Raw genomic sequence first — 12040 nt, 5'->3', positions numbered from 1 at the left:
GCAAGACAAAGTCTCTCTCCGAATCTGTTTCTGAACATTTTTTTTTCCTTCCAACACTTCTTCCTACTGGACACACTTTGTAAACAACTCATATGAAGAAGCTTCTGTGAAAATTGCCCGTGGGTTACCATATGTATATTAACGGCTATTTGTAATAATGGAAAATATTGAGCGGTAAGATGAACGCACTTTTTTATTAAATGTTTTCTATCTTTTGGGGAACTACATTTTCACAAAAATATACAAAAGAATTTATTTTTACAAATATTTACATTATATATCAGGAAACAATAAGAGCTACATATTTTTAAATTAAATTTGACAAATATAGTCTTGAATTCTGAAACTTAATGCTCCAGGAAAGCATTTTTAAAATTGTTCATGAAATAAAGTACTCAAGGCTTATATTCAAATTTAAAAAAATCTTAATGCAAAAATCTGACATTTAATTATATATATATATATATATATATAATATATATATATACCTTAAATAAACATACAACATTGTTACAGGGGATAGATGTTCATGGTGGAAACCAAAATGGAGTACACTTAAAACCATGATCCTTATTACAGTAATACATGACCATACCTTTGGACTAGTTCAAAATATATATATATTTTTTTGGTTAAAGCAAAAGGGACTCTCTGACACACTCCATAATGAAACACAACAAATCTAAACAGACAACTGGATTTTAAGCTTAAAGTACTACAGTAAAATATTTTCCTAAGGTGACTTGATGGGAGTAGAGTAGCAGAGGACAGGCTCTTGCTTCGTAAGGAATAATGCTGAAATATTTTTTTTTGTTGTGTTGTTTTCTGTAGAATTTTCCAATGCCTTCATTAGCTGCCCTTGCAGAAATAGCTGCCACCATGAAGCTATTTTTCCTTCTCAGTGTGAGATGAGAAGACAATTTGTAAGGGCAGCAGTGAACTACTGCTACCTCCATTGCTGAATTTCAACAGCTTTGATGTCTTACAACCTATTGTACAATGTTTAGCATAAGGCAAGCTGCTGACTTTTCTCTGGAAAAAAAAAAAGATGATTAAACCCACCCACAAAGCTAAAAGTGTATATATATTTTTAAAGGGAATACTTCTAATGTATTTACTTAGCTTATTACATTATTTTAAGTGATCATTGTGGTCTTGTGTGTTCTTACATGAAATTTTACATTATAAACGCATTAACTTTCTTCAAAAATCAGTAATGCAGCATTTTCATTACTTATTATAATATGCTGTATACCCATAACTGAACTAAAAAGCATAAACCAAACTCATAATATACCAGAAATGTTGTTGGTTGTTTTGTTTTTTTAAAAAGAGACCAGCTAGTTTGAGCCTGAAAACACAATACAACACGAGGTAGCAACAAGTAAAGAGAAAAAACAGACCAGAAATATGGAAGGTACTACCCAAGAGCACCACCATTTCACAAAAGTACAGAAAACCTTTTTTTTTTTTTTTATGCAATTTGTGCCAGTTTTCATGCCTGGAGTTTCTTTAGAAAGTATGTTTATTATATTCCCAAAGAACATTATATAGTGCATGTCCCAGGCCTGACTAGTGCTTGGAAAACTCATAGAACTAATGGAAGGACCATTTACAGCTCCAGAGCTGAGTATTACGTGTTCAGATGGTTAAGTAATGTGCTGGAAGAAGATACTTAATTGCTCTGTTTCTTGGGAAGAATAAATGCCCTCTTTTTATCTGGTGGGCATGAAAAGATGCTCCCCTCCAAGCTCACGAATTTGCAACTAAATACATTAATGTAAAATTCATTTTCAGCAGCATAATGCTTTGTATTACATGTCACTGTAGTAAGAGCATGGCTGTGGTTAGAGTTGACTGACCTCTCACAGCCATTACATATGAAGAAATATTTATTTGGGAGTTTTGGCGGGTGGGGGGAGTGGAAGTTGGCTCCTGGGGGAGGAAAAAAAAAAATCAAGAATAATGGCAAAAACTACCAAATAAATTTTTGGATATTACATGGGAAACTCTGCCCCCTGAACAGCTTATAACTGTACAGAGGACTCAACATAAATACACCCTTACCAAATCCCTTTTTCAGAACCCACCAATGCAATACTTACTTCAGTAGTCTACATCTTTATCCTTAATCATTCACCTCCCGCCTCAGGCCCGCTGTGGGAACACCTGATGCTGGCACTAGCCTTATGAAATTTGCAGTTACATGAAATAACTGGGATATTTGTCCCCTGTGAAAGAATTCACGTTATGAAAAACAGGTAAAGCATAAGCAATGTTAATCCTCTAGTTTAAAATACCAGTTGTTAGGCCCAAGTGGAAGTTAGGTGGGTACAACAAGCTTTTAAGAATGGAGTAAAGTCAGAGTAGACATTGTATCCTGGGCAAGTTGTAGGGACTGCAGTGCCATGGTGTTCCTATCAGTATTTGAGCACAAAGAATAGCATACTATGGTGTGAGTCAGACACATCTTTAAAACAATGGAACTAAAACAGTAATATTTTTTTTTTTGCTATTACAAAAAAAAAAAAGAAAAGCCAAGTTTGGTTTTTGATTCTTGTTCCTCTTCAAGTAAGCCTCTACATGACATCTATGCCCAAAGCAAGAGAGACAACCACAAGTAAATAAAAGGCAAAATTACTTTGCAGGGTCTTGAGGTTATCCCACACCAAGCAATAGAAACAGAAAACTCTGCATTTTGGCTTTTGGAAGATGAACCCAAACACATACAAACACACACTCCAGCTGTCACATCCCAAACTCAGCTGTCCTCTAGCAGGTACCCAGGAAGCAGTTCAGAGACCTGTGCACAGATGTTGTGCTTCTTACCAAGAGTCACTACCCATAAAAGTCAAGTTTAGTCATTTAAGCAGCACCTGTAATGAGTTCAGATTTTTAATGTAAAGTTTTCCTTAACTTAGTATTTCCTTACTTTGCAATGATTTACTTCACCGATTTCTACTGCTGTGCATTCATAGGCCTGTATTACATTCCTCTCCCCTGACTTAACAACACATGCATTTGGAGGCCTGAGACAAGGAACCACTGCAGGAAAACTCAGCCCACATCTATCTGACATTGCCCCCTGCAGATACATGGCCATCCCTATCAGCTGGCCACACCCAGAGCTCAGGGACGGACCAAAGACGGCTGTAGCCATGTCCATCATCTGCAGAGCTGCACATGGCCAGGAACAGAACCAAGAACTGGTGAATAAAGTCTCAATAGCCAAGAAATGGAAGAGGCAGTAAATGAAGGAGGCCGGCTGTGAAGAGGCTTCCAAAGTATAACGTTTCTTTGGTTTAATACTTGTTTGTTTAAAGAAAGCATTTAAGCCCATTTGCACAGGAAACTAAAATAAGGATAACAAGCAGAAAAGGCCTATTAAAACAAATCCATGCTTGGTTTATGGGGGAAAGACAAGTAGCATTAAAAAAAAAAAAAAAAAACACACCTTTAAATTCTTTTAGGTGAGCTCTCAAAGTTACATAGCATTTTTCTGTTTACCCTGTTCTCTCTGTTACCAAACATGCATGCACTGCAACAGCAGCTGATGGTGTTAGCTGCTGTACTCCAGCACTAAGTGGCTGCCCCATCGGCATGGAAGTGGAAAGAGCAACACAGGGGAGCACCTGCACCTTCCCAAGAACGAGCCAACAACACTGCCTGCAGCCTTTCCTCGAGCACTGTGACCAACAAGCTACTGCTCACCAGTCCTTACCACCACAAGCAGCCACTGAAGAGCCTCCATCTGCAGGGAGATATTTGCCTTTTGCTGCCAAGTGACATGACTCCCCACCCACCACCAACACCAGTCCTTTAACCTTGCCTTTGCCTATTTATGAGCTCTCCTTCCTCTGTTTACCTTGTTTTTCTCTTTCTCGTCTTCTCTGGGTTTGTATTTCTTGGTTTTCTATCCCTGTTTCCTCCATCCTGTCTTCCATTGTTTAAAAGGTAGCAGATGTTACAACTGCCTATTGTCACCATGCTCAGACCTTTTTTTTTTTCCCCCTCCACATCGTGAGGGAAAAGAACACTGTCTTTTTTTTCTTAAGGTGATTTGGATGGATTACTCATTTAACAGAGTTAACAAAAAATAGATTAAGATCATGGCTGTAATGCTGCAGGTAATCTAAGAAAGGGACAGTGAGCTATGACCTGTCCTAGCATCTGGGAAAAAATCAGAACCACCAAACCCACCCACTAGTTTTTACTTATGAATGATTTTGGCAAGGTAACCTTATTGTGGCTCTTGCACATATTACACACCTAAAACTATTATTTTTTTCTGAAATGAGTTTTAAGTCTGACATCAAAGTTAGTTGAAGATCAGCAGCTGGAGACAACCAAAGAAACAGGCTGGGTCTGACCATGCCACAGTGACTGGTACAGAAAACGCATAGCGGGCTTTGGCAAGCTGACGTATCTAGCTACATAAGCAAAAATTGAATGGTGCCAGAAACTTCAGGAAAACAGAGCAGATTGCAAAGAAGAATAAGAAAGCCCATGAGAACATGGGTATGGAAATGCAAAGCAGTTACTGGTGCTAAAATCACTGATGTGGCAATTTGTGTTGTGACTTGCAATCTACTTCCCTTTCTGCGGAGCCTCCAGGATGATTCACTTAGTCCAAAATACTGAAAAGACATAATTTGTCTAGAGCTTACACTAACAGAATAAAAACAATCTGTAAAGATTAAGGCTTGTCACATCTGGCACTGATAACAGAACAGGGAAGTACATCACACCTCGCCTGGGTAAGAACTGTCTTTGAAACCGAGATCCTTGGCTTGTCCCACTACTGCACCCCAGGGAGCGAGGAGTAATGGCAGGACTCCCCATTCTAGAGCCAGGAGGTAACTTATCTTTGCTTCTGATGGTGCAGTCAGTTCCAAGTCAGCATTAACCTGACTTGGATAAAGTTCAGAGCATCTCTGAAATGAGCATCTTGCTAAAACTGAAACCCCAACATTGAGCAAAATTGAAAGTACTCTGAATGCGTGCTTTCCTTCAAGTGTCAAAACCAATCATGTGAAATGTTTTCTTGTATCTTTCATTTTATACTATCTCTTGCCCTCCCTATCAAAATTTGAAAGGTATACAATGAATACCTCCTTAAGAATGAGAAATTTAAGATTTCAAGTCTAAATGATTCAATACATTTGGCTTACTAGTTCTCTCTAACCTAAACAGTGTTCCTTAGTTCCTAAACAATCACAATTTTCAGTTCTAAATGTGTTTATTTTAAATTGTTTGTTTGTTCTTAGGAGCTGGATTTTCTTTCACTCATTTTTTCTTTCCTAAGCATATTTAAGTAGTTTTCAAGAGCACATTTATTTTTAAAGTGAAATGACATTTTGCTTTTCTTGAATCAGTTCTCCATTTCTTTTTCTTTTCAGTGGGTATTTGCATGATGCCCTCAATAACGTGCTTGAACTTCTGGTTAGCCCTGAAGCAGTCAGGCTGTTGGACCAGATGATCTTTGGAAGTCCCTTCCAACTAAGCTGTTCTCTTCTATTCTTATTACAAAAAAAAAAAAAAAACATTGCTGACTTTTAAGAACCCAAAGATATGTTTGCTACTCACCAGGAAGAGAAAAACAATTCAACTAGAAAGTAAAATCATCCATTATGAGTAAAGAAATTATGCAAAGAACTTCAGCTTCCACCTCAGCACTGCGTAATCACAAAAAAGGCCAGTTTGAGCCTTTCAGCCCACATTTTTCTGCAAGGCTTCCAAACACGAGGCTGTCACCAGTCCCTCCACATTCCAGATTTTTCCCCACCCCGTCATACCGGGTCACGGCAGGCAGCCCGTTCCACTCCACACACACTTCAAGCACTGATCCGGGTGGCCACAATGAACAGGTTACTGCAGTAGCACTTAATGTAAACAGCGAATGAGGCACAATGACAAGCACCACAGACAAAAAGACCACAACGCTGCCATCTCGAACTGCGGCTGCAGCCAGCTGCTCTCTTCAGCAGAAAACCCCAACTTGTCACCCAAAACACGCTCCGAGTGGTCCTCAGAAAGAAAGCTGCACCTGAGGCTGCTCGCATTTCACCTGGCAAACCACCAAGCAGTTTGTCATGGAAAATACCAGCTGCCCAACTGGCCACAACAGGAGGAACAAGGCTGATAGTTCTGTTTCTAAGCGCTCCTCAGCTTCCAGCTCCCACCCCAGCCCTTTACAGCTGCAGTGAGGTTTAGGAGAACGACGCAGCACGGAGAGCTGGCAGCTCAGACTCACACCATCGCCATCAGGCTCGCCCTGCTGCAGCTTGCCCGTCAGCCTCTCACTGGTACTCCACCACCAATGTGGCATTCGAGATTCTTCAGGAAAAAAGCACCAATGACAAATTATCAATGGACAGGCACAATTAGATCAACATAATTAATAAAGAGGTCGGGGTGCACGACCAGCAATGATACTACAGGGAGAGGGAACAAACCTCTTGTTAGCCCGCATATCTGTAACACTGGATGAAGGTCTACAGAAGATCAGGAAGCTGGGAGATATCAAGCCTAGGATTTGAGGGGAAAACGTGAAAAGGCAGAAAAAGGACTCTGATCTGGCAGTCTGCGTAGGACAAACTAGGAAGGAGCAAGTAACAGCCATCCATCTTGAACTGATGAAGGGCAACCTTAAAATAGAGGCAGGAAAAATTTAACTTCATGTCAAGAAGCCCTACACAGATGTATTTAACAGGGGATAGAATCACAGCTATAGAAAAGCACACTACTGCGGATTTCTCTGGCCAAGATTTAAATGTCAGTTACTACTTTTCACATAAAACAGGCCGGCAGGCAATAAGGTCATGAAAAAGATCAGATCTGTTTGTAATTCTCAGACGCAATTCCGTTAAAATCAAAACCATTACTGCTAAGATTTCCCTGTACACTCAAGAACCAAATCCACAGATCCACAAATCCTGTAGAATAGCAGCAGCATGACTGGCAAGATTTTGCTAAAAAACATGCCAAGAAAACTGATAATAGTCTAGTTCATCAATTTCTTTAAAATAAATATTTGTTATAGCTTGATATATAAAATATATTATCTAAGACTGTGGGGTAACTATCCTTTTAGAGTACATAATAAGCATTTTTGGACCTAGAAGAGCACAGAAGTCTGGCTGATTAACTTTTTTCACCCTCCTATAAGCAAACCCTCCCATTCCCTCTATAACCACCATGCACACAAGATGCTTACAAGAACGGATGAGATTTATTTCATTTTTACTTTTATCTGGCATAAGAGAATGCAAGAGGTGAATAATATCAAGTCTACTGACTGACCTAAACAAATGGCATCGTTAAAGTAATGCTGACTTACATAGACAGAGATCTTTATGTTCACAGCAGAATGTCATTGTGAGTAGCGCTGATAATTTGTTACTTTTGTTCCCTTCTATGTTGAATGAAAGATAACTGCACAGATTAAAAACAAGTTCAGTCTGTAATGCATTTCTATGACATGATTTAGACAAATAGCTGATGAAACCTTCCTCACTAATATCCAAAACAGTTTTGTTCAGGTTTTCACCATCACTGAAATGTTTTTTCAACTCAGTTATGGTGCAGGATGAGATAAATGCACTTATGCTAGAGGTGACAGCAGGTCCATATAAAGAAGCGTTATGATTGGACGTTTTTATTTTTATTTTTATTTTTTACAATCAGGAGAGAAATCTGAGTAGACACCTCTCCCAGCTAGTCCCAACTCTGTTAAAAAGTTCAAATGTACAAAATATAATGTTTGGAAAGTTTATATTCTCTCTGAATTCCCCCTATGATGCTGAGAAAATAAATCAATTCATATTGCTATGAAATTGTATTTTTGCAACTGGTGACATTCCAAGCCTTATCAGTTATGAAGACTATAAAATCCTCACCTTAGTCCACTATTCCAGCATAGAGGCTATCAGCCCATTCAAGTAACACAGCAATAATCTCTCTTCCACTGAGAATAACTTTTATTCAAAAGGCAAAAATTGGAGTTAGACTTTTAGGTTGTGGGCAAGGCACTCGCAAAGTGAGCAAATCTATTTTTGCTCACTGAACTAATTTAATGTTTAAGTGCAACAAAAACACTAAATTAGCCATGAAGATCATGCGTATCCAGCAGCTTTCACCAGACATGATTGTGACCCAGGCCTCTAAATACAGAAATATTTAAGTCCTAAGGAACCAGCTGTCTTATTTTCTGCTTCACCAGAAGGAAGTTCTGTTTCCTTTTGATCAATCATAGAAATATCATTTGCCATTATAATAAACATTTATTAAAATACTATATTTTTATGAGTTAATATATGGTTTCTTTCAGTAATAAAATATGGAATACTCTTTTTTCAATGATATTCAGACCCCAAAACTTAAAGAAGAAACATTCATGCTCAAAATAGATCAATGTACAGCACTAGGTCAGAAATAACATCTCTTGATTAAAAACCCAGGATCTTACTGTGAAACTGTACATTGACCAACAATTCCCTTTTCCCTTTTATCCATGTATTTCATTTTCAACATCTGGCAGTGAGTGAAATACAAACCCGGATTACTGAAGCAAATCTAATGGCCTCAGCGTATTTGTTACAGTCTATCCTTCCGACAGACTCTAGATACTTGTCTTTCAGAGACGGATCGCTCCGTGTCTTGGATCAGCACCATTTCTTAAGCATGCAGGGCACAGTAGAATATCACATTGCAATCCTGGGTATTTCATGCCTGGTACTTCATGCAGCATCCTCTTTGCAAGTCTCCATGTCTCCCTCAGTGAGGCATATGCACACACTTCCAAACAAACAAGCTGTATTTTCCAGAAGGTTAAAAAATTAGATGTAAAATGACAATACGGTTAAAAGAAAGAGCTAATACAGTCAAAAGAAAAATATCAGTTAAATATATGATACACTCTGAATACAGAAATATACTTTTTTTAATTTAGTAAATCTTAACTGTTCATATTAACATCTGAACTATTTGTTTTGTTGCAAATAACCACTTTTACATACAAACAGAAAAACAGAGATAAAATGTTTGAGCTTTATACTGCTATGAATTGCAGTATATGTACTTTCGGACAATAACAGAAAGGAAACGTACCTGCAGTCATCCCCTCCTGCACTAACCACGTATCTATCTCCACTTGTAAATCGAATATTAGTTAAGTGGGCAGAGTGACCTAAGAATCGTTTGTGTTTTGCCTGGAAAAAAAACAAACAAAAAAAACACACAATAAAATGACAGAATGTAAATAATCTATGTCCTTGTAAATCAGACCAAGTATGCATGTTTATCTACTTTTTTATTCTTTCTTATATTTACATCATTCAGAATGTTACACAGGTTTTCAGATGTGAAAGATGTGAAGAACTCCCACTGAGCTGCAATAAAGATTAAATTGTCTCCAAATGAGACAGTATCTGCAAATTGGGAACAATGCTCAAGCTAACACAACAATTCAAAATATATTTTGTCACACAATTAATGTCTAGAAACTTTGTATAAAATCCCTAACACTGAAAATATGATTTTCATTAGATGTGTGCAAACTGATTATGCAGTATAGTCTCAAATTGTGAAAATTAACCATGCCAGTATTAGTGAATTATTTTTTTTTTTTAGTAACTATGCAAAAAACAAGTTCTTACAAATTTTTCGGGACATGGGAAGTCAAACAGTTTGACCATGCCAAAATCATCGCCTGTTACAAGATTGATTCCCGAGTGAGAGACACAGGCACAGTTAACATCAGCTTTTTCAGCATGCCTGGACCAGATTCCAATTACTTCATCCCCTAGAACACTGAAACAGAAGAGCAAGAGATTATTTTGAAAACTTCAGGAAAACAGTGAACAGCTTTTACTAATGTAACAGGTTTAAAAAAAAATGTAATTTTTACATTTTATTCTTAGACATAAAAATCTCTTTTTTTGTAACTAATGTTTATAATATTCTATAATTGCTTCTGAAATTTATTCAGTCTTACAATTCCAAGAATATTGTGGTCCATGACCACACTAACCAGTCAAAGACGTATTAATAGTACTAACAACAGTGCGGAGTGACATTTGCCAAAAATGAAGAAAGACAAAAAAAGAATGCCATAGCACAAGAGTTGGATGAATAAGGTTTAACTATGAGAGAATAATAATAAAAAATAGAATTAACAGGAACATAAGGAGAATATAACATTTTCATATCAATTAGATGAAAAGGTTGCCTAAGTCCAATTCATTAATATGGGGGGGAGGGGACAGAGGAAGAAAATAAAGAATTGTTCTAAACAGAATTATCTTATGATTCCCAAACAGACATTTATAGAAAACTTCATTTGCAAAACCTTTTCCAAAGTTGCTTTTTATTCAGCTGTGCTTACAATGTATGGGCTGCCTTACAAGAATGCACAGAAATGTGCATTCTATCACTTGTTAGGAGGTGTATAATTTGACATTTTTTCTGTGATTTTTTCCCACAGATCAGAGCACAGTATATTATACTCAAGAAAGAATTTTCTACTTCAAACATAACGAATTGGGTCAAAAACCATACATTTCTTGTTTTCATATCAAAGAGGTGACAAAAATGGATTACTGGGGGGGGGGGGGGCAGGAGGGGAACAAAAAAAACCAGCAAAATGGTTCAGAGCCCTCTGAAAAATTCATAGTTCTAGCAACAAAATATTCAGAATTAATACTGTTTAAACTGATCCATACATGTATGGATCTCAAATTTTGCCTGAGACATTATTGCTTTGCCTGCAAGCAATAATTGAAAGCAGGCAAGGAGCCGAAAATTAGGGAAAGGAAATTAGATTTGCATAAAGTGTAAAATAATAAATATAAAATGTATATATTTAAATATATAATAAAATATAATACGCTTTCATTCTTCACAAAATTTCTAAATCCATTTTAATTAACTGTAGTAACTTTAAGGTATTTTGAGGTACTTTTGTACAACTTTTGAAAACATATTAACATATTTTCATATCATTTTCATAATTTCATATTATTTTCATATTAACATATGAAAATGTTAATAGCAGTTTTAGTATACACATAGCATTAATGATATAATAATAAAACTCAAATTATCAGTCTTGTGCTATCTTTTCTTGTTTTTAATTATTCTAGTTTTCCCTGCACTCCAATCGTTATTTTGCATTATGTTGCACCCCAAATCATTATTTTGGGGCAAAAACTGCAATTAGTCCAGGCAACTTGCACAGCAGAATTAAAAAATACTGAGGCTGCTATAGATATGATCAAAGGAAACTAGAGATACATAATGAATAGAAAGGCACACTTAAGAGAGATCAGTTTTTATCTGATACTTTGACCAGTCAAGCAGCTCATGTTCTACCAAGAGAACATGCTATGCACTTTGTTTTGCTGTAGAGTACCTACCTGATATGTTGCCAGAGTATATGGATGCATTTAAAGAAGGTATTTGACTGGATGAAGGGATGAAATATACTTTTAAACAGTAGGTGCTTCTGGAAGTTGCAAGCATTTTAACAGGTGTCAACCCGTGAATTGCTTACCTTGTCCATGTAGCCCATGTTATTCTGTCAATGACAGCCTGGTCCACAAGCTGTTTTCCTGAAGGCACTTCATAGACTTGCCTTTTGTAAGACCCAGTAGAGACCTTTGAAATGCGCACATACAACAGTTCATAAGAATTTAAAATAAATGAATTTATTTTAAATGATGAGGTTATAATTTTAAAGGGTTTTGAAAAGCATTTTCTTGATATTGTCTATTCATAAATCATCTTGCTCAGTGAGTTGAAAATCCTCCAAAATCTACGCAAGTATAAAGCATCAGCAAGAAAGAGTAAGACATATTCAATTTTAAAATGTCTAATCGATAAAATGTAATTGAAACATCTCACATTCTGCCCATAATATTAATTCTGTCTATACATTGTGTATTTTGTCATGTATATGTGAACATAAATAAATAAAAAAGGCACAAGGCTGGAAATTCTAACACCATAGTTTTGATGCTGCTCTGCGAAGGCTAGAACTGAA

The 12040-nt window shown here is 36.9% G+C and overlaps 1 protein-coding gene across 3 annotated transcripts in view; it reads right to left on the bottom strand.

Annotated features, from left to right (window-relative positions):
* Positions 1–5517: 5517 nt before the first annotated feature.
* Positions 5518–12040, bottom strand: part of EML5 (EMAP like 5) — a 103431-nt gene continuing 96908 nt past the window's right edge. For all 3 annotated transcript variants that reach the window (XM_032188779.1, XM_032188780.1, XM_032188781.1), the window contains 4 exons: positions 11552–11655; positions 9657–9810; positions 9109–9209; positions 5518–8812 (listed from right to left, as the gene is read on the bottom strand). In XM_032188779.1, coding sequence (XP_032044670.1) covers positions 8776–8812; positions 9109–9209; positions 9657–9810; positions 11552–11655 — 396 coding nt within the window. In that variant the 3' untranslated portion in view covers positions 5518–8775. The remainder of the gene's footprint in view (positions 8813–9108; positions 9210–9656; positions 9811–11551; positions 11656–12040) is intronic.

The sequence above is a fragment of the Aythya fuligula genome, chromosome 5 (assembly GCF_009819795.1).
Source record: "Aythya fuligula isolate bAytFul2 chromosome 5, bAytFul2.pri, whole genome shotgun sequence".
NCBI lineage: Eukaryota > Metazoa > Chordata > Aves > Anseriformes > Anatidae > Aythya > Aythya fuligula.
The sequence above is the reverse complement of the archived record's forward strand: the minus strand, read 5'-3'. Positions and strand labels throughout refer to the sequence as shown.